Genomic DNA, 22,783 nt, shown 5'->3' with positions numbered 1-22,783 from the left:
CCCACCCACTGCCTCTACATCCCCACACCAAGCTCCCCCAACGCCTTCTCTTCACATACCAGGCCCTCTCCCTTGAGCTTCCCTCTATCTAGCCAAGTATGTTCTCAAGCACTGGTATTGTATCAGACTCTCACACTTTAGTATGAAGAGGTAGGCCACTTCTGTAAGCCTGATTCCTGACTTTTTGCTGAAGAGACTGAGTTTCAGACCAGGGAAAGTAGCCTTTAAACAGAGGGTCTTTCTCTCCCTTCCTGAGGGCCCACCCTTGGGCCACCCAGGGGGTCAGAGGAGTCCTGATCAGGCTTCCTTCCCTCAAAACCTAGCTGTCTTGCGTTTCCACCACCTTAGATGCTTGCTGTGGTGATGGCTGATTTGGCTTCCCTGACGTGCTAGGTCTGCAAGCAGAAACCGCCAGCCTTGGTGGAAGTAATCAAGAGACCTGGGCCACAGACCCAGCCCTGCTACCAAGCCAGTGGGTCGCCTTGGATGACCAATCTTGCATGAACTTGTGGGGCACCAGAGACCTGCACACTTGGCACGCCCTTGCCCTCCTGCTTCCCCGCACAGCCTCCAGGACACCTTCCAGGAGCCAGCAGAGCAGAACTTCTGGGCCGGGTGACCTTAAAGGGTTTCTCCAGCTCTAACGTATAATGATTTGAATGGTGTACGTTTGGACTCAGCCTAGGAACAGGGGGAGATATTTATAGTCACAGACTCATAGAGGTGATGGATCCTTCTTTGCAGGAATGACTTTGGGGACCCTCCACAGCCACTGTGACACTTGATGCATGCGTGCCAGGGAAAAAGTCTTCCTCTCCTTGGCTTCAGCCCGAGCCTGAGTGGAGAGGGAGAGAGACAGGAGGAAGAAGAGAAAGGATTTCCTTCACAGATGTTGAACTAGCCACACTCTAAAATGCCGGGGATTATTGCGATGCAAAGCATGCTCGTCATGCGAGCTGCTCACTACCCACTTAGCCCCTGAGCACGTCTCCCTGATGCCAGCCCCTGCAGGCAGCCCGGTCTGCGGCTGTGAGACAGGAAGTGGGGCTGTGCTTGGAGAGACGAAGCCTACAGCTGGACCCGGCTCTTTCCTCTCTGAGTCAGGGATGGGTGGCGGACGAGGCTGTGGGGTGGGCTCCAGCGGGGAAGTGTGGCCAGATTCAGTCCTCAGGGTGGGTTCGTGGGGATGGAGGGTGAGAGCTGGGGAGGGAAGGAAGGCTGGATCCAGGGGTGGGGGTTGGGGAGCCAGACAGGAGGAAAGAGTGGTTTCGAGGTCTGTGGGTGGACCGGGCACAGAGCTGATGCTTAGAAAAGTCCTTTTTGGTGTGTGTGACAGGATCTCACTCTGTCACCCAGGCTGGAGTGCAGTGGTGCGATCATGGCCTACTGCAGCCTTGACCTCCTGGGCTCAAGCGATCCTCCTAGCCTGTAGCTGGAACCACAGGCACATACCACCATGCCCAGCTAATTTTTTAATTTTTAATTTTGTAGAGACAGTGTCTCACTTACATTGCCCAGGCTGGTTTCGAACTCCTAGGCTCAAGTGATTCACCTGCCTTGACTTTCCAAAGTGCTGGTACTACAGGTGCGTGCCACCACGCCCGACCAAAAAAATCCTTTATAGTTGCACTTTTGTTTATTGATACTCAGTTAATAGAGGTATAAATGAATGAGCGAGTGAGTGAAAAGAGGGGGTGGAGAGAGTTGGGCATAAAGGTAGGAAGGTAGGAAACAGTAGCTTCCAAATTTGCCTGGCTGCAGGACGTCATGGAGGAGGTGCAAGGTGGCACTGGGTGCTGTAGAAGAGAAAGGCATCCGGAAGGTGGAGGGGAGGGTGTGCTCACAGTAGGGGAAATCTGGGGCCTCCCAGTGTAACAGCAGGTGAGGAGAGAAGCCTAGAGTTGGAGTTTGTGTTGAGCAGCCACCCTCAAAGAAGGGCTGCCCAGAGCCATGGTGCCCTCTCTTACTGGGCCAGGCACTGCCCCTCACTGAACTCCCCGCTGCTGGGAAGAGGTCGGGAGCGGAGAGCACAGGAGGGGCTAGGGGGGTATGAGAGCGTGTGTGTGAGTGTGTATGTGTGTGAGAATGTGTGTATGTGTGAGAGTGTGCGTGAGTGTAGGTGTGTATAGATGTGGATGTGTGTGTGAGCGAGTGTGAGTGTGTGTGCGTATTTGTATGTGTAGGGGGATCAGTGAGGGCCAGGAGAGGTAGACTGAGACGTTTGAGATGAAAGCACAAAGGGTGCACTCACCATGCAAATGGCCCTGCAGCGGAAGCCTGTTATCAGGAGCATCTGATGGGGTTTTTCAGGGTGGAGGCCAGCACCCCGGGCAGCACAAGGCTTTCCTGGTTCCCAGGCAGCTGCCTGCAGCTGGCATGGCCCTGGCGTAATGTACCACTCCTGGACCCTCCAGCTAAGCGTCCAGACACACTGGCATTACCTGGTGCCCTGGAAACCAGCTGCCTTGCCCTGTGCCACCCACCCACCACATCCCGGGGATAGCCTCTGCTGAAAGTATCAGACCCTCTCAAGCAGAAACTAGGATGGGAGTAGGTGGAAGAACAGGGCCTGGGGTACTCTCAGGTGATGAGAAAAGCTCTCCACCAACCTGGTCCTCCCCAGACAGCCTGGAGTGCTCCCTGAGAGCTTCATCTTGCCTCCTCCTCACCCCCAGGCCTCCTACAAGCAGGATGGGACTGGTCAAGATCAAGTTCTCACCCGCATGGTACCAGGAGTTCTGATCTGGGTCCCTAAGCAGCTACTGGTGTTTCCTCAAGGAGCCAGGCCAGTGCAAAGCTTTCTCTTCCTTCCCCTTCTTGGGGCCCTGAGAGAGTTTGGAGGACTCCTGAGTCCAACCAACTTCCTTCCAGACTGTGAGCTTCTTGAGGGCAGGACCGTGTCCCAGCACAGTACCTGGCACATGGTAGGTGCTCAATAGTGACAAATACTTATCTGGAGCTTACTGTGTGCTCACTGCTCTCAGAGCACAGAGAAGTAAAGCACCTTGCCCAAGGTAGCACAACTATGAAGAGGTGGAGGTGGGATTTGAACCCAAGCAGTCTGGCTCCAGCCATCCCCTCCCATGAGTTAAGGTGTATTTGTTTGATGGAATGAGCTCAGTTGGTGAGGGGACAACCCTGAGGTCACCTCTGAGTGAGTCAGACCCGAGACCAGACTACCTAAGCCAGAACAGCCTTGGGGCACGAGATCCTTGGGCCCCACTCTTCAGGCAGGGGATGGGTGATTATTGAAGGGTGAGGTCCCTGGGGTCCTGCTGATGGTGGACAGAGCAGTCTCCTGGGAGGCTTTTGCCAAAACCTGGGAGAGCCATCTTCTGCTTGCTTCAAGGTCACCCCAACGGGGCAGCTTTAGCCACAATCGTGGGTGGGGTGTGTGTTGGAGAGTGTGAAAGGAGGTGGGGCAGGAGGTTCCAGGAGGATCAGAAGAGATCTGAGGGTGAGAGTGTGTGTGAGATGAAGCCCTGAGGGCACCCTTGACTTCTCCCACTCTGCAGAAAGACAGGCTGGTCTGTCAAGTGGTTGGGGGTGCCCTGGGGTCCAAGCTAGAGGTCATTGCATGTGTGGAGGTGGGGGCTCTGGTTTTATGATCAACCTGACCACCAAGGACCATGGGGTGAGGGTGCAGAGAGCAGAAGGGCACCGACTGGGGGCAGCAAGGGGCGGAGGCAGCCGCTGTTCACCTGAGGTCATTGCTTTCTTAATGGGAAAAGAGATGCTGGAAGTTAGCCTGGGGGAGCCTGAGACAGACAGGAATAGTGGAGGTAGCTGGGCCAGAGCAGGTGCAGCCTGATAGAGTGGTGGCCCCAGGAGGCTCAGGAGCACCTGAGCCAGGCAGTAGCCCCCAGCCCAGAAGAGCAATTAGCAAGTTGGCAAATAACCCTTCCTCTGCCCTTTAGTTCAGAACCCTGGTTACTCATTTGACTGATCTGATAGCATCTGATTGGCCACAAGGCAGCATCTTCATTAAGACCCCCATATTTGGCTGGGCGCGGTGGCTCATGCCTGTAATCCCAGCACTTTGGGCGGCCGAGGTGGGCGGATCACATGAGGTCAGGAGTTCGAAACCAGCCTAGCCAACATGGCGAAACCCCATCTCTACTAAAAATACACAAAAAACCTAGCTGGGCGTGGCGGCACGTGCCCATAATCCCAGCTACTCGGGAGGCTGAGGCAGGAGAATCGCTTGAACGCGGGAGGCAGAGGTTGCAGTGAGCCGAGATCTCGCCACTGCACTCCAGCCTGGGTGATGGAGTGAGACTCGATAAAAAAACAAAACAAAACACCAAAATAAACACATTTTTCTGGGTTCATAAGACTAAGGAAGCCCGCTTGAATTTCTCCAGTTGTCCATCTTATCCCCTTGGCACTCAGCTAACTGTGGGTAATTGAGATTTCACAGAGGGACCCAGTGAGTGGTGTCTGCAGGGCTGGGATGCCAAACAGTATCACTTCTTCCAGGGGATGACATTGTTCCTGCTGATCTCTGAGCAGGCTGAAGCCTGCCACACCCAGAATTATTCCGGGGTCTAGGAAGATACCTTCCCAGCAGAAGCCATGGGCTGAGCACGTGTAGGATAATTCACTGTTTAGGAAAATAGATGGTCATTTTCTAAATATGATGTCATGGTACTATTTCTTCAAAGGAAATATGATCCCAAACTGCAACACAGAAAACAAACAGAGGGAAACTGGGTTTTTGAGGCCTCCCAGGCTGTCTTCATGGGCTCTGTGGGGTTCCCGAGGCAGTGCCAGGGAGCCTTCTTTGAGAGCACCCCTGGGCAGACCAGGGCCCAGTGTGGCCTGAGGCCTCTGTGCGGTTGGCTGCCTTTCCTGGTCATTAATCGCTACTAAGTGTCATTACCACTAATAAAATTAACCGACTTGATACTGGACTCTCTGAGCCATCAATCTCAGGGTCCATTAGATGAAATTTAAAAAACAGATGCCTCTGGGGTGGGGCCTGAGGATTTGCATTCCACCGAGCTCCCAGGCAACGCTGGCCATGCAGAGCTGGGCGCCGTTTAAGACCCATTGCTCCCTCCAGGGTCTCTTCCCCTGGGCACTGTGGACATCGTGGTTGGGGTGGGGCCGTTCTGGGCACTGCAGGGTGCTGGGCAGCGTCCCTGGTCTCCACCCACTCCATGCCAGAAGCACCAAAAACAAAAACAAAAACGAACAAGCCAACAAAAACCAGATGCCTGTTGAATGAGTGGAGGGGTTTGCTGGGTCTGGCTCCCAAGTGCAGCCTAGGGAATTCTGGCACTCTTCCCATGTCAGAGGTCATGATCAAGGATGATGCACTTAGTTAGACAAACCAACTTTGAGCCTTCGCTCCACACTACAGGGGAGTCCCAGACAATAACACAGCTTGGGCGGGGTGCAGTGGCTCACGCCTGTAATTCCAGCACTCTGGGAGGCTGAGGCGGGCAGGTCACTTGAAGTCAGGAGTTCGAAACCAGCCTGGCTAACGTGGTGAAAGCCCGTCTCTACTAAAAATATGAAAATTAGCCAGGCATGGTGGCGCACACCTGTAGTCCCAGCCACTCAGGAGGCTGAGGCAGGAGAATTGCTTGAACCCGGGAAGTGGAGGTTACAGTGAGCTGAGGTCACGCCACTACACTCCAGCCTGGACCACACAGCAAGACTGTCTAAAAAAAAATATGTTATATATCATGTCATATCGTATGACACATACTGTAGCTATAATGATATAACAATCATAGCTATTATTCTTAAAATGGCATTTGAGGCAGGTCTTGAAGGATATACAGCTTCATTGGCCAAAATTTCCATCACTCCCTGCTTGCTCTCCCCTCTGTCAATCAGTTACTATCAGGGAGGTCCAGTTTCTGAAACAGGAATTGTGTGAGCAGAAGTCGCTGCTCACACCAGCCCTTGGTGTGAGGAGGAGGACATTTGAGGGCAAGGTAGCTGCAGCCCCCAAGCTGCCCTCCACACTGGAAGCCAGTCAAGGCGTGGCCTCCTCAGCTGGAGCTGACATCCAGTTCTGCTCTGGGCCTGCCAAGGGTCAAACTCTGAGGATTTCCTGCCAGGCTGCAGGGAGGGGTTTGGGTGTAGACCTGGTGGACTGGAAAATTACCCATTTGCCCCCAGATTAATGATTAACGGGTCCCTGCCCTCACCCTGTCTGGGAGAGGAGCCCAGGGCCAGGCTAGGCCAAGGGGAGCCCGATAGCATCTGTCTCTGCTCGGAGGTTTTGGAGATATGCTCCATGATGGGTTGACTGCACCTGATGGGTGTGGAATCAACGGGTGATTTCTGAGGGCACCTGGGGCCTGGCCAGGCCACATACCCTCTGGTGAGGGGCACACAGAGAGGGCATGGCTTCCAGCCAGATGTCCCGGCTAAGGCAGGTGGCTCCAAACAGGAGAGCTGTGCCCTTGGCTCAGAGGAACGTGGGGCTTCTCTGACCACTCCTGACTTGACCACAGGACTTACCTTGGCCAGTGGCACATGAGCAACAGTGGTAAGTGCCATATCTAAGCAGGAGCTCTAAGAGCCATTGCCTGCTTCCACCTTTTCCTTTTTTTTTTTTTTTTTTTGAGATAGGGTCTTGCTCTGTTGCCCAGGCTGGAGTGCAGTGATGTGATCTCAGCTCACTGCAGCCTCCATCTCCCAGGCTCAAGCTATCCTTCCACCTCAGCCTCCCAAGTAGCTGGGACTACAGGCTTGTGCCACCATGTCCACCTAATTTTTCTATTTTTATAGAGACAGGGTTTTGCGGTCACCCAGGCTGCTCTAAAACTCCTGGACTCAAGCAATCCACCTGCTCGGCCTCCCAAAGTGTGTGATTACAGGTGTAAGCCACTGTACCCAGCCCACCTTTGATCTTTTACCCTGGCTATGAGGCCAGGATGTCCCAGAATGGGGTTACTTCTTTTGGGCCGGGTCCTGGAATGATGTATATTCCACCCACACTGGGGGCACCAGGGTATAGGACAGCAAACATTTTGAACCTGCAGAGCCATCTCACAGAGAGCTTCTGGGAAGAGGGAAGGCAAACTCTAATTCCAGTTCCCACCCAGCTGCTGATCTGTTGTATGACCAGGCCAGTCACTGCCTCCTCATAAATCCTTTGTTTCCTCATCTGGACAAAGGGGAGACTCTGCTTAGCTGGAGAGTAAAGCATCTTGCACAACGAGAGAAGTTTGGGAAGCTCCAGCTAGCAGGAAGATAGGCCTGCATGTCCCAGGCACTGTGGTTAGTCCATTTCGTATAATCCTCCCACCAACCCTAGGAGGTAGAGAAGATTACTCTGCCCAATTTCCAGAAGGGAAAAAACCAAGGTGTCAAGATTGCATAGCTACAACGTCAGCCTTAGAATTTGGTAGCTTGGCTCCAGAATCAATGAACTTTCAATCTAGGAGAACAAGAAGTCTGGGATTGATGGCCTGATGGGAATTCAGCTCCTTCACTTTCATCTAACCATCCATCAGTCCTTCCTTCCTTCCCTTCTCTTTCCTTCCATCCCCTTCTCTCCCCAGGCATCTATTTGTACCAGGCACCAAGTGGTCAGATGGTTGATGATCTATCTGGGAATTATGGAAACATGTTAGATTGGCATGGGATTACTTGGGCAACAGCATAATGTAAGGGAGAGAGGGATGTCAGGGGACCTCGGCTGGGTGTCGGTCAATGTCCACATCTCCTCTGCCTGCTCCCTCTTAGGAATGTGGCTCTCTTGGCCAGGCAGCCACCAATACTCTGTGCATTATTTCCCAAACTTCCCGGATCACAAAAACTGCCTAGGGACTGTGGTAAATGTACAGATTCCCAGGCCCAGTTCCAAACCAACAGACCCAGAATTGCCCAGCATGGATCCTGGGAAAGCATATTTTTAATAAGCACCCCAGATGATTTTTCTAACTGGGCCAATAGGGAAACAGGAAAATAGGGTGGATAAGAAGAACAGAGACCAGAATCTGGAAAACAGGTTTAAGGTCCTGCAGCAACCCTTGTTACACGAACCTCGGTTTCCTAATCTGTAAAATGGGGACAGGACCTCCAGGAGGTCAGCCTGCCACCCAGAGGGCAGTAAATGAAGCCCCTGAGAGGCCCCTCACCACCATCCCCAAGGCTCACCCGTCTCCCCCTCCTCTTGCTCTCTCCAGCCTGACCGGGCGGGAAGTCCTGACGCCCTTCCCAGGATTGGGCACTGCGGCGGCCCCGGCAGAGGGCGGGGCCCACCTGAAGCAGTGCGACCTGCTGAAGCTCTCCCGGCGGCAGAAGCAGCTCTGCCGGAGGGAGCCCGGCCTGGCTGAGACCCTGAGGGACGCTGCGCACCTCGGCCTGCTTGAGTGCCAGTTTCAGTTCCGGCATGAGCGCTGGAACTGTAGCCTGGAGGGCAGGACAGGCCTGCTCAAGAGAGGTGGGGAGGCGGGCTAGGGGAGGAGGAGGGCTGGGGGAAGAGGGCTTCAGGGAGGTGGAGGCTGGGAGAGGCTGCCCTTTACTTTTTCCTGGCTCCGGTGCCCAGGCCACGCTGCCCTTCCTGCCCTAGCACGGTGGTAAATGAGAAGAGTCCCAGGAGTTAATGAGGGGCAGTTGAAGGCCAGCGGTGGCCCAGCCTCAGGTTTAGGGGAGCAGAGGAGCAAGGAAGATTCAAGAGAGGAGGAGACACAAGCCTATTCCTGGAGGAGCTCACAGATAAGATGGGGGTCCCCCAGTTGTCTCCCTCTGCCTCTTCACACACACACACACACACACACACACACACACACACACACACACACACCACACACACACACACACACACACACACACACACACACACACACACACGAAACAAGGCACATGAAGACGTGAGTGGGCGGCAGCTGGTTCCAGGCCCGATGACACCAGCCAGGCCATGCATTTGTTCACTCCTTTATCTGTCCCTTTGTTCTTCATATCCATCAATCCATCAGTCTCTCCTTCCCTTCCACTCCCATTCTACCTCCCTCCCCCCTCCACCCACCCACTAAGCATCCGTGGATGCCCATAGTGAGCCAGGCACTGTGCCAGATCCTGGAGGTTCAGAGCTGAACAAGACCCCAGCTACCCTTGGGAAGCATGCAGTCTAGAAGGGAGAACACAGGTCACCATGTGACTCCCTCGCCAAGGGGAAAGGGCTTTTGACAGGGAAGGACAAGGGACTGTGGCTTGAGGACACAGCTCCGGGTGGGTCTCCCTGTCAATTGCCCCTTAAACTCTGACTGCAAGTTGCCATTTAAATGGAACTTCTAGGCTGGGCGCAGTGGCTTGCACCTCTAATCCCAGCACTTTGGGAGGCCGAAGCGGGTGGATCACTTGAGGTCAGGAGTTCAAGACCAGTCTGGCCAATATGGTGAAACCCCGTCTCTACTAAAAATACAAAAATTTAAACACTGCAGTTAGCCCGTTGCCATGGCTCACACCTGTAATCCCAGCACTTTGGGAGGTCGAGGTCAGGAGTTTGTAACTAGCCTGGTCAAAATGGTGAAACCTCGTCTCTACTAAAAATACAAAAATTAGCCGGCATGGTGGCAGGAGCCTGTAATCCCAGCTACTCAGGAGGCTGAAGCAGGAGAATTGCTTGAACCCGGGAGGTGGAGGTTGCAGTGAGCCAAGATTGCGCCACTGCACTCCAGGCTGGGAGACAAAACAAGACTCTGTCTCAAAAAAAAAAAAAAAAAAAAAAATGCAGTGATGCTGTACAGGGCAGCCAGGCCCTTCCTAGGCCAGCTGCTCCCCACGGTCTGCGGCCGAGCTAATGGCCTCTCTTTGTGTCTCTCTCAGGACGTCACCAGCACCCAGATGCACTGGAGGGCAAGTAGGAAGTAGTGAGCCGGTGGGAGGCCAGGTTTGGGCCACACCCAGCAGACAGGAGTATCGGTGGTTCCAGAGTGGGTGGGATGGTCAGTCTGGGGCAAGTCAGCCAGGAGACTCAAGGTCACTCTATCACTGGGTCTGTTCCACAGTGGGTAGCAGAGAATGACATTTGAGAACCATCATGTGTCATAGGAAGCCCATGGGGCTTATCTCAGGGGCCTCAGAAATGGGCCGATCCAAATGGTCATACACCAACTTGGAGTCAAAATGGCGGGTTTAGCCCCAACTGTGCCTACACCAGGTGTCTGAGTAGCTTCTCTTTGCATCTCAGTGTTCTTCTCTGAGACGTGGAGTCCGTAGCCCCTGGCCTGCTGCCCTCTGGGAATCTGGGCACATACTCCATAGTGAATTTGTAAGTTCCATTTTATTTATTTATAAATTAAAAAAAATTTTTTTGAGACAGGGTCTCCCTCTGTCACCCAGGCTGGAGTGCAATGGCGCAATCTCAGCTCACTACAACCTCCACCTTCTGGGTTCAAGTGATTCTCCTGCCTCAGCCTCCTGAGTAGCTGGGAGTACAGGCATGTACCACCATGCCCGGCTAATTTTTGTATTTTTAGTAGAGACGGGGTTTCACCATATTGGCCAGACTGGTCTAGAACTCCTGACCTCAAATGAGCCCCCCGCCTTGGCCTCCTAAAGTGCTGGGATTAGAGGCACGAGCTACTGTGCCCAGCCTGGAAGTTCCATTTAAATGGCAACTTGCAGTCAGAATTTAAGGGGCAGTTGACAGGGAGACCCACCCGGAGCTGTGTCCTCAAGCCACATTCCCTTGTCCTGCCCATCATAGCGCTGCTGCCACCGCCTCTGGCCCTCAGAGGGTGGCAGGCAACCTCTAAGCTTCCTCCTTTCCTCTCTTCCCCCTTTCCTCCCTCCCTGTACCCCTGGGTGCCCAATCCAGGCTTCAAAGAGACAGCTTTCCTGTACGCGGTGTCCTCTGCCGCCCTCACCCACACCCTGGCCCGGGCCTGCAGTGCTGGGCGCATGGAGCGCTGCACCTGTGATGACTCTCCGGGGCTGGAGAGCCGGCAGGCCTGGCAGTGGGGTGTGTGCGGTGACAACCTCAAGTACAGCACCAAGTTTCTGAGCAACTTCCTGGGGTCCAAGAGAGGCAACAAGGACCTGCGGGCACGGACAGACGCCCACAACACCCACGTGGGCATCAAGGTGAGCATGTCCCTGGCTGCCCACAGTGCCTTCCCACCAGGGTACAGAGCTGGGGAGCATGGCTTGAAGGAGGCCAGCACCCCACCCCCCAAAATACAGGAAGAGCCATGAACTTCATAAAGGCAGGATGAACTTCACGTCTTCAACCAACATTCCCTTGGCATCTACTCTGGGCCATGACTGGGTGCCACGAACACAGCGGAAGTAGGGAAGGGTCATGAGTGTCATCGGTGGGAGCAGAGGTCAGCAGTGGGAGCCAGGCTTAGGGCTAGGTCTTGGTGAAGCAGGGACATGTTTGGAGAGGGGTCTCCACTCCAAGGACCGGGCCTTCCTGGAGGTCCTAGAAGCCAACATTGTTTGAAAACCTCCATCTACAGCAACCCCACTTCTCCATTTTATGAGTGGGAAGATGGAAGTGGCCCAGAGAAGAGAAGGGGCTGAGGTTACACAGTAGTGGGAGGTCTGGAGGGTGAAAAGTATCTTGGTCTATTGAGGGGAGGAGGCTGGGAGACGCCAGTGCTCTAGCTGTTTGTGAGATTAAGTTCTGAGTTGTCATTATTGAGTTGTGAACCGGGGCTGCTGTGTTCAGTCACTGAGTTGGTGTGAACCAGGGCTGCTGTGTTCAGTCGCGTAAGTTGTCTATTCCACAAGGGGAGGAGCTGGGGCTGAGACCCTGGGTCTCTTTCCCATTCTCCTGCTGCTGCCCTGCTGGGGTTGGTGCTCTGGGGGCAGGCTCTGGCTGCTGGGCTCAGGCCTCTGACCACGCCTCTGTTCTGCCTCCCCGCACAGGCTGTGAAGAGTGGCCTCAGGACCACGTGTAAGTGCCATGGCGTATCAGGCTCCTGTGCTGTGCGCACCTGCTGGAAGCAGCTCTCCCCATTCCGTGAGACGGGCCAGGTGCTGAAACTGCGCTATGACTCAGCTGTCAAGGTGTCCAGCGCCACCAATGAGGCCTTGGGCCGCCTAGAGCTGTGGGCCCCTGCCAGGCAGGGCAGCCTCACCAAAGGCCTGGCCCCGAGGTCTGGGGACCTGGTCTACATGGAGGACTCACCCAGCTTCTGCCGGCCCAGCAAGTACTCGCCTGGCACGGCGGGTAGGGTGTGCTCCCGGGAGGCCAGCTGCAGCAGCCTGTGTTGCGGGCGGGGCTATGACACCCAGAGCCGCCTGGTGGCCTTCTCCTGCCACTGCCAGGTGCAGTGGTGCTGCTACGTGGAGTGCCAGCAATGTGTGCAGGAGGAGCTTGTGTACACCTGCAAGCACTAGGCCTGCTGCCCAGCAAGCCAGTCTGGCACTGCCAGGACCTCCCGTGGCACCCTTCAAGCTGCCCAGCTGGCCCTCTGGGCAGGCAGTCATCACATGCATGCATAAACCAGCATATGTGCCACTCACCACCATTCCTTGGCCAGCCTTTTGCCTCCCTCGATACTCAACAAAGAGAAGCAAAGCCTCCTCCCTTAACGCAAGCATTCCCAACCTTGTTGAGGACTTGGAGAGGAGGACAGAGTGAGAAGGATGTGGAGGGAAATAAGGGAAACCAAGCGCACAGCGGGACTGAAGTTTTGGAGGGGAGAGAGGGGCTATTCCATCTTGCTTCCTGGGCTGAATGGCTTGGAGCCAGCATGTTCTTGGGAGGTGAACTGCTGGGCTAGGAATGCCAAGGCAGGCAGTGCCAGCGGGAAGTGAAGGCGGGAGCCTGGCTGGGATGGGCCAGTCGGGTCCTGTGGCCCTGCTCAGGTGCAGTGGGCTCCAGGTGTCACACACCTCCACCACGCCCCTGGTTTTGCTGTGCCAGAGATGGGGAGAAAGCCCAGGTGGTAGAAGCCATCCGTTCAGAGAAAGGAGAGCTTTCTGCGCTTGAGTGGACCCGAGTGAGATCTGTGCCCTGGAGCCCTGTGTCCTTGATATGGGTTTTCAAATATGCCTCCCCTGAGGCCTCATTCTTGTCTCGAGAGCTGGGTTATGCACACTCACCCAGCCGTGCTCAAAACCACCACCAGTGCAGGTAAGACAGGTGGGAGAACTAGCCACCAAGGCGGGACTCGGTGCACCTGAGGTTGAACAGGGAGACAGCGGCCCCTCCCTGCGTTCCCTGCTGGCCAAAGGAATCTTCACTCCCAGCCCAGAGGAGGAGGGCGACAGCTTCCTGGTTCCTGGCAGTGATGTAGCGAGCTCAGTTTCTCAGCTGGCTCTTGAGTGAGCTTTGGTGACTTCCTGTGGCTGGGGCCTGCCTGGTCTGTGACGCCCCCACACCAGCTGAGTTCACAATACTGAAGACCAGCTGGCTCATGAGCTATGACTTGAAGTTACATTTCTATTCTTGTGGCTGCTCATCTAATTAAGGCTTTTGCCCTGGCTGGGGTTATAGGTGCTTGAGTCCTTGCTAAGCCTGGCTCCTGGGTAGCCTCCTTCAGTTCCTAATGGCCTCTCACTTGGCCCTTACTTTGGCTCTTACTTGAGGACGAGACGTGACTTTGATAATTTCCCAGATCCTGTGGACATTTTCAGCAGCACCTGCCAAGGCCCTCTGTGAAAGGAGGAGAGACTGGCACCTCCACACAGGCACACATGGATGCACAGCCCCTGGACCAGGCTGGGGGTTCCTGTTGAACACGCCTCTCTTGTTCAGGATGAAGACCTTGCAGGGGTCCCCTTGCTGGAGGCATTGTACTTCCCCAGAGTGGGGCCCGATGCCACCCAGGAGGAAGTGACTTCTTTCGGGAAGCCCTTGGCCACTTTGCTGGCCCTGCCACGCCCATCTGTCAGCTTCCTTTCTCCCTAAACCTAGAGTTGCTGACCCTTCACCAACACAGGAAATTTCAGAATCAGCTGAATGCTCAGAAACCTCGCCTGTGCCAGCTCCAGGACAAAGGCCCGCTGACTGTGCCCTAGCCAACTCCCTGAGACCTCCAAGGGCGAGGAGGAGCTGCCCAGTCTCCAGTGGATCAGGGCAGTCTGCTGGATGCTGGAAGGATTTTCGACTGCAGAGGCTCGGCTGAGAAGCCAAACTGACCTGAGCCCCTCTCGTTAAAATGACATTGCTGACCCAAGCACTTGGCCCACACCTTGCCAGGAGGAGAAAAATGGGGAGAGGGCTGGTTTTCTCCTTTCTTCCACTTCCCCACAGCATGGAGACTTTCTCTGCCTTCCCAATCCATCTTGCTCCTCTGAGGCCCCAACTCTGCCTCCACCCAGGCTCAGTGCTGGGCGTGAGGCAGCAGGGACCTCACTGGCAGAGCAGGGGGCCTGGGAGCAACTTGGGGGCCAGAGCACCCTGATCCACCAACACGCCACCTGCATTCTGACTTCATGGCTGGCAGTGACAGGGTCGCGGGAGGGCAAAGGGCAGGCTCTAAGGCATCTAGGCAGTGGCTGGCCGCTAACGTGGACACCCCAAGTCAATGGCACAGTGCAGGTTCTGAGGACTCCATGGCTTGTGGGGTCTTCTCTGTCTGTCTCTCTCCCTCTTTTCTCCTTCCTTGCTCTCATCCCTGTCTTTTCCAGTTACCCCTAAAGACCCACCTCGGCCCTCTTGGGGCCCCTGGGGACTAGAGTGACCACTGACCCCTCATTCTACAGCTTTAAGGGAAACACTCACAGGGTATTTTTGTCTACCTCAAATATATAGTTTTTAGAGCAAAGGAGAATAATTTATATAGCTAAGGTATATGAGAAAGTATTTATATTATTTATATAGTTGCTATATTTCATGGACAGCACAGGTGGGGTTTGTGTGTTTTCCCGGAAACCCTCTGTCTGGGGAGATACAGCCTGACCTGACCGGGTCCCCCATTGAGCAGGAGGCCAGGTCGCCGGGAAGGAGGACAAACCTGTATCCCGCGACTGGGTCTGTCTCGGAGCTGGTGAGCACATGTCCCCTCTGTGATGAGCCCTGGTGGGCTCCATCCAGACCCTCCTTGTGATGTGTTTGTAGATTTTCTGCTCTTCTGGGTCCAGGCCCCCTTCTTCTGCTCTGGCAAAAGTGTCTTGCTCATAATAATAATGACAACGAGAATGCCCACACCTGGCATTTGTAAAGCACTTTGCTGTTTGGAAACAAAAACTTTTACCCCTTTCATCTCACTTGATTTCTCCGTTATCTCTGTGAGGTTGGTGGGGCCACATTACTGTGGCCATTTTATAGATGAGGCCCAGAGATGGAGAGCTGTGCTCAAAGTCACACCGAAGAGACTTGGTCAATGAATATTTACTGAACATCTCCATAGACGAGGCACTACAGGCTGACTTGCTCTGAGCCCAGGAGACCCAAAGACCACTGTGGTATTTGGATACCTGGATACCACTGTGAGCCCAAGGAGCTCTCTGAGCCCGGGAGACCCAAATACCACTGTGGTATTTGGATAGCCTGGATACCACTGTGAGCCCAAGAACTCAGGGAAGCAGTTCCTTCCCAGGCTGTGATCCCGGCCTTTTGGATCTGGATGGCATGTTGGCATTTCCCCCAGGTGGAGTCCCATGTCTCAGGGGCTGAGGCTGCCGGAGAAGGCTGGAGAGACCAGGACCCCGTGGAGGCCACTCCAAGGGGTCCTTCTGCTCACATCGCCCAAGAAGGTTGGGCTACACCACCAGGCCCCTCCCAACCTACAGATGAATTTTGTTTGCTCTCATTGGTGTTTTGCTTGTAAAAATGAATTGTTTTCCACTGGATTTCTGGCTGCTTTTGCAAAAGTCAGCTGCGCTGGCAGACTGGGCCTGCGTGTCCTCCTGCAGGCAGCTAGAGCGAAGGAGTCTAATGGACAGGATGCCCCAAGTGCCCCCCTTGCTCATGGACGCTCCTGCCTGCCTCTCATGGGCACATAGTCCTGTCCCCTGGTCTAGATAAGCCCAGCTTTCCTGGTACCCTTCATCACCTGGCAGACAGACAGCCCCATGCCAACCCTGGACATTACTTGCTTTTGAACCTTTCCTTTCTCAACAACCATGAACTTCAAATGCTTTTTGTCTCAGGACACTTTAGAATAACAATGGAAACAATCACTTATTGAGTGCCCCTTATGTCCATTTATTTAACCAATGATTATTTAGGGATCTCTTATTGAGCGCCAGGCAGCATCCTGGGTGCTTGGTACAGCAAGGAACAGGACCAAGTCTCTGCCTCATGGGGCCGACATCCTAGTGGGTGAGAAAGACAATAAACCAATAAATGACATGCCAGTTATTTGCATTTACTTTGTCTCAATTTATTGCAATAACTTTGCACATTGGACATGGTCCCCGTAATGGATAAGGAAATGGAGACTGTGAGATGAGAAGCCTCCTCATTGCAACTGGCAGGCAGCGGGGCCAGGATTGGAACACAGATCTCCTGGCCTCCAAAGTATGGGATTTTTTCCTCTGTACACTGGTATAGGTCGGCCAAGGATGGATTGCCCCATTTTATGGATTCTGGGTAAACTAAGGCCTAGAGGAAGGAAGTAACCCATCCTGGATTACACACCAACTCAGACAGACCAGAGCCTGCGTCCTTCCTGGAGGTGATAAGCATTTCTGGAGCCCTCGTGCTATGGCAAGCAGCATGGCTCCGGGTGGGGTGGGATGAAGCCAAGCAGGGGCCTTCAGGGACCTACAGTCTAATAGGAGAGATGAGAAGCACAGCTATGCAGTGGTTTGGATCATTTACACACGAACCCTGTGTCCCTTTTCTGGCCACAGTTCCTTCCCAACATGCTTTGAGAGGCCTCGCCCACCAGGATCCTCCTGGGGGTCTGATGGGAGAGGAGGCCTCTTTCTGAACCAAGCACAGCAGAGAGTGCCTGTCTCCTGGCTCAGGCCTGCCCTGCCCCAGTTCTTCAACCCTGCTGGAGTCCACATTGCCTTAACTGGGCTCCCCAGAGCGGGAGGCAGAGGTGGGCCCACAGTCCAGCCCTGCAGGGGCCTACATTTCCACCAGCATCCCTGTCCTAACATGCTCCTTCTACCCAGTGTTCCTGGGCCCGGAGACCAGCTGGCTCTGAGTAATGACAGACACATCCACATGCAGCAGCAGGCTCCAGTTTATCAAGGGATTTCTCATCTATTTTCTCTCTTGAACCTCACAAGGTGGACACCCTTCTTCTTTTTTTACAGATAGGGGAATTTAGACAAAAAATGGTTAAGTGACTTACCAAAGGCTATATCGCTAGCAAGCGGATCCAGGCCTTTTGCCTCCAAACCCCATATTCTTTCTACCATACACCATCCTCACCTCCTCCTGCCCTCGTCTGAGCCTTACCTTGTTCCTGCTCATAAACTGGTTCCCAAACAGGCCCGCAGACCCCTCCACCTCCAGCTGCTCAGTGCCACCATCTTCCAGGAGGATCGGGGCTTGTTGAGACAATCACTAGGTGGGTACCCTACCCACAATATCCCCCTCCTTTAAAAACAGCCACATGTGCTTTCTCTCTTTGCATATGCAAATCTATCTTGTTGAATCATTTTTGAGACCTTTGCAGACACCAAGACACTTACATACTTTATCATGTATCTCCTAAGGACAAGAACATTCTCCAACAGAACCACAAGGCCATCACCACATCTAAGAGATGTAACATTGACAAAAATTATCTACTACATAGTCCATATTCAGACTTCCCCAATTGTCCCTCAAAATGTCCTTTATAACATTATTTTCTGGCCAGGCGCTTGTTCACACCCATAATCTCAGCGATTGGAGAGGCCGAGGCATGAAGATCGCTTGAGCCCAGGAGTTTGAGGCTATAGTGAGCTGTGATTGCACCACTGCCTTCCAGCCTGAGCGACAGAGTGAGACCCTGTCTCTAAAAAATTAAAATTAAAAAATATTTAAAACATGTTTTCCTGGCCCAGGATCCACTCAAGAATTAGGCATTGCACGTTGTTTTCATGTCTCTCCAGCTCCCTGTAATCTAGACTAGTCCCCCACTTTCTTTGCTTTCATAACAGTGATAGTTTGAAGAGTTCAGGCTGCATGTCTCGTAGAACACCTCTCAACTGAGATTTGCCTGATCATTTCCTTATACTTGGGTTCAGGTTAAACATTTTGGCAATAAGCTGCTTGGGTGATGTGTATCCTATTCTGTGCACGCTGTAAGGAGCCACAGGATGTTTCGCTCTTGTTGCCCAGGCTGGAGTGCAGTGGTGCGATCTCGGCTCACTGCAACCTCCACCTCCTAGGTTCAGCGATTCTCCTGCCTCAGCCCCTAGAGTAGCTGGGATTACAGGCTCACCTGTGATGGGGATGGGGACATTCTGGAGGGAGAGGAGCTGGGGGGAAGCATCCTATGCCTGCCCCCACCCTTCCCATTTCTTTCCCATTCTTGACTTCGCCCCATCTCTCACCTGGAGTTCCTTCTTGCAACCGATCATGCAGCAAACACCGATTGGTGGCCTACGGGGCACGAGGCACATGACAGTGTCCTAGACGCCATGGTAATGAGACTAGGTCCAGCCTTCAGGGAGGTCCCAGACAAGGGGAGAGACAAGCAAAGAGATGGCTGGCATGCACGGTGTCCAGCACTCCAACAGGCGACTCTGTGCAGGCTCCACTCCACACAGGCACTCCTGTGCAGGCCATGTCCTCATACTCCCCTCTGGGCAACCCCAGGTGTCCATACAACCATGATCCCCCCCCCTTTTTTTTTTGAGACGGAGTCTCCCTCTGTATCCCAGGCTGGAGTGCAGTGGCATGATCTTGGCTCACTGCAAGCTCTGCCTCCCGGGTTCACGCCATTCTCCTGCCTCAGCCTCCTGAGTATCTGGGACTACAGGTGCCCGCCACCACGCCCGGCTAATTTTGTTTTTGTATTTTTAGTAGAGACGGGGTTTCACCGTGTTAGCCAGGATGGTCTTGATCTCCTGACCTCGTGATCCGCCCACCTCGGCCTCCCAAAGTGCTGGGATTACAGGCATGAGCCACCACGCCCGGGCTTTTTTTTTTTTTTTCCTTTGTGAAATGGAGTCTCGCTTTTGTCACCCAGGCTGGAGTGCAATGGCACGATCTTGGCTCACTACAACCTCCGCCTCCCAGATTCAAGTGATTCTCCTGCCTCAGCCTATAGAGTAGCTGGGATCACAGGCGCCTGCCACCATGCCCGGCCTTATTTTTGTATTTTTAGTAGAGACGGGGGTTTCACCATGTTGACCAGGCTGGTCTTGAACTCCTGACCTCAGGTGATCCACCCACCTTGGCCTTCCAAAGTTCTGGGATTACAGGCGTGAGCCACTGTACCTGGCCTATGATTCCCATTTTATAGATGAGGAAACTAAAGCTCAGAGAGGTTCCCTTGCCGCACAGTAAGTAGCAGGGCTGGAAATGAAATAGCTTCTTCACTGCCTCTTCCCGGGGAGTGCAGGGCACGGCCTGGGGACAGAGAGAAGGGGTATGAGGGAGTTGCAAGGATTCGGGGTGACTGGTGGCATCTTCCAATCCTGCCACTTGGTCCTCCTTGTCTTCTCCTCTCTCTCTCTCCCCACCCTGCATACCTGCAGAGAGGAGGCTGATGCCTCTCACGCATCTTATCCCCCAACTCCCATCCCTCCTCAAGTCCCCAGGGGCTGTGGGGCCCACATTCCTCCCTGGCTCTCTTGGGTCCATTAGTGTGTTTACACTGGAACCGTGTCAGGGGAGCCGAGCCCCTACCCCTGCCCCACCGTCCTCCCGCCATGGAGAATGGGCAGTGGAGTGGTGGAGGCCGGGCAGAGGCACGGGAGAACCTGACCCAGCGTCCGAATTCCTGCCCCCACGTCTCAACAAGTCCAGGGTGGCCAGAAGCCTGGGGAGCAACGGTAGCCCCCCGGGACCCCCACCTCTTCCCACACAGCCCCACCAGAGCCTGACAGGCTCTAATCTCAGCTGTCTTCATGCAGCCAGCCCTCCGAGCCCGGGGTCACCTGACGCCGACACGTTTTAATTCAGAAGCTGATTTCTGCTTGTTGGCAACATGTCATTTCTGAAATTGCTTTCTCTGCCCAGAGGCGGGAGATGTCAGGGCTACGCAGGTGTTGCAGTGGTGCTGCCCCCACCCCACACCCAGCCCCCTCCCCAAGTTCAGGAAGGATTAAGGGGCGTGAGGGGGCACACAGGAGATCCTCAAGCTCTGCTTCTCATGTTTCCCCAAGGGCTGGGGGCCAGGGATGGGGGACACCTGGAATGGCCTCTGCTTTCCTTTCCAGCCTGATGACAGACGCCCAGGGTTTGGTAAGTGAAGTTGCTGCTCTGCCAATGCTGACAACAGCCACAGTAGTTGTTTTGCGCAGGCTTCATACAGGTACCAAGTGCTCTGCAGAGTGCCTCTCACGTGCATTGTTGTATTTGAATCTTATGGCAACCCTCTAAGATGGTGTCATCCCTCCTTTGCAGCTGAGAAAACTGGGGCTCAGAGAGGTTAGACCACTTGCCTGAGGTCACACAGCATGTATATGGCAGGGCCAGCTTTCAGACCCAGTGAGGGCGACAGCTGGACTGGGATTGGGAGGTCTGGGAAGGGAGAGGCGGTAGAGCTGGGGAGGACTATGGCCTGGCTTCTCCTATATTTGCTTCCTGATTTGGTTCAAATATCTCCAGTGAAATTTGTGAACTCCCCCAACTTCCCCACTCCTGCAACCCATCAAATAGTTATTTGCTCCCTCTTTTATATTTCCTTAGCCTTTTTTTTTAGATGAAGTCTTGTTCTTGTTGCGCAGGCTAGAGTGCAGTGGCAAGATCTTGGCTCATCGCAACCTTCACCTCCCGGATTCAAGCGATTCTCCTGTCTCAGCCACCTGAGTAACTGGGATTACAGGCATGCACCACCACGCCTGGCTAATTTTGTATTTTTAGTAGAGATGGGGTTTCTCCATGTTGGCCAGGCTGGCCTCGAACTCCCGACCTCAGGTGATCCGCCCGCCTCGGCCTCCCAAAGTGCGGGGATTACCGTGTGAGCCACTGCGCCTGGCCAGCAATTTTTTTTTTTTTTTTGAGACAGAGTCTCGCTCTGTCACCCAGGCTGGAGTGCACTGGCATGATCTCTGCTCACTGCAACCTCCACCTCCCAGGTTCAAGTGACTCTCTTGGCTCAGCCTCCCAAGTAACTGGGACTACAGGCGTGCACCACCACGCCCAGCTAATTTTTGTATTTTCAGTAGAGATGGGCTTTTACCATGTTGGCCAGGCTGGTCTCGAACTCCTGGTCTCAAGTGATCTGCCGGCCTCAGCCTCCCACGGTGCTGGGATTACAGGTGTGAGCCACCGTGCCTGGCCGCCTTAGCATTTTGTGTATGTTTTGAGCGACAACCATCTGTCGATATTGGCATACTTTGTTTTATTGGATGAATGAATGAACAAATGAATTTATAAATCTTGTTCTCCATACTGTTTACCCATCATTTCCCTCACTGGCAGTGTCCTGCCATAGCAGGCTTCCTGGTGTAGCTGGCACCACATCCCTCCCTGACACATGGGCTCCTTATTGCCCATGCTACCTGCCTTTTTCTCTCCTCCTTTTCCTTCCCTTCATTCCCCCTGGCTTCCCCTTCCCAACTCTCAGAATCCCTGGCTGCCTCAACCACAAGAACAAAGCTGTGCAGAAGGCTGAACCCGGAGCTTCTGCAAGATGAGGTGGGGAATGAGCTAACCCAGCTGGAAAGCAGCCTGCTGGTCCCTGGGAGAGACGGCGCTTGGGCCAACCCACCCTCCCCAAGGAGGCCCCCCTGCCTCAGCTCCACCCGCTTCCCCAGATGAACTTCTTTCTCTCCCTCCAGCGCTTCAGAGGATGCACAGCTGTGTGTACTTGACCCTAAGCCTGGGCTAGTGCTGGGGACATAGCCAGTCTGGCTGATACGGAGCCCAGGACAGAAAGCTGTCCTCACCCACTTCAGGCACTAGTTGCATTGGTATCAAGCATAAGCTTTATAACTATCCCATTTACTGCAGGCATAAACCTATATCAATTGGTGAGGGTGGAGGTTAAACTAGAGAAGACATCAAAGATGCATAGAACTATTAGGCCCCTTCCAATTATTGTAGGAGGCCATTAGTTTGTACTGTGCTCCTGTAATGGACCCAACAGACCAAACAAATATGGAGTCACTCATGCTAAATGCAATTAACTTATGAGTATACTCCTAAGTTGCAAAAAGTTGTAACAAATAGCTGAGTTTTGGGGCAGTTACAGCAGCTGAGCATTCATCAATGTAGGTGGCCAGGTGATTCAATTAAGGACGCCGAGCTATAACCAATTAAGCTGTATCTACATCTTACTTCTGTTTTCTATCCACAAATACTGCGTGACCATGTTGCTGGTTGGAGTTCTTTGAATATGCTGTGGTTCTGAGGGATGCCCAATTCTAGAATCATGAATAAAAGCCAATTAAGATCGTTAAACAAAATTTGTTGTCATTTTGTCTTTTGACACCATTTTACAGATGGGCAAAGTGAGGCCAGATAAGCAACAGCATCTGTTTTTTTTTTTTGAGACCGAGTCGCACTCTGTCACCCAGGTTGGAGTGCAGTGGTGCCATCTCGGTTCACTGCAAACTCCACCTCCTAGGTTCAAGCAATTCTCCTGCCTCAGCCTCCCGAGTAGCTGGGATTACAGGCGTGCACCACCATACCTGGCTAATTTTTGTGTTTTTAGTAGAGACGGGGTTTCACCATATTGCCCAGGCTGGTCTCGAACTCCTGGGCTCAAGCGATCCACCTGCCTTGGCCTCCCAAAGTGCTGGGATTACAGGCATGAGCCACTGCGCCCGGCCAGCAAGAACATCCTTAACACAA

General features: G+C 53.7%; 1 protein-coding gene across 1 annotated transcript in view; it reads left to right on the top strand.

Annotated features, from left to right (window-relative positions):
- WNT9B (Wnt family member 9B) overlaps positions 1 to 22,395 on the top strand; it is a 34,086-nt gene extending 11,691 nt beyond the window's left edge. Inside the window, exons 2-5 of the mRNA XM_032162630.1 lie at positions 8,154 to 8,410; positions 10,790 to 11,055; positions 11,845 to 12,153; positions 20,718 to 22,395. Coding sequence (XP_032018521.1) covers positions 8,154 to 8,410; positions 10,790 to 11,055; positions 11,845 to 12,153; positions 20,718 to 20,798 — 913 coding nt within the window. The 3' untranslated portion in view covers positions 20,799 to 22,395. The remainder of the gene's footprint in view (positions 1 to 8,153; positions 8,411 to 10,789; positions 11,056 to 11,844; positions 12,154 to 20,717) is intronic.
- Positions 22,396 to 22,783: the final 388 nt, after the last annotated feature.

This window comes from Hylobates moloch, unplaced genomic scaffold (assembly GCF_009828535.3).
Source record: "Hylobates moloch isolate HMO894 unplaced genomic scaffold, HMol_V3 SCAFFOLD_10, whole genome shotgun sequence".
Lineage (NCBI taxonomy): Eukaryota > Metazoa > Chordata > Mammalia > Primates > Hylobatidae > Hylobates > Hylobates moloch.
The sequence above is the reverse complement of the archived record's forward strand: the minus strand, read 5'-3'. Positions and strand labels throughout refer to the sequence as shown.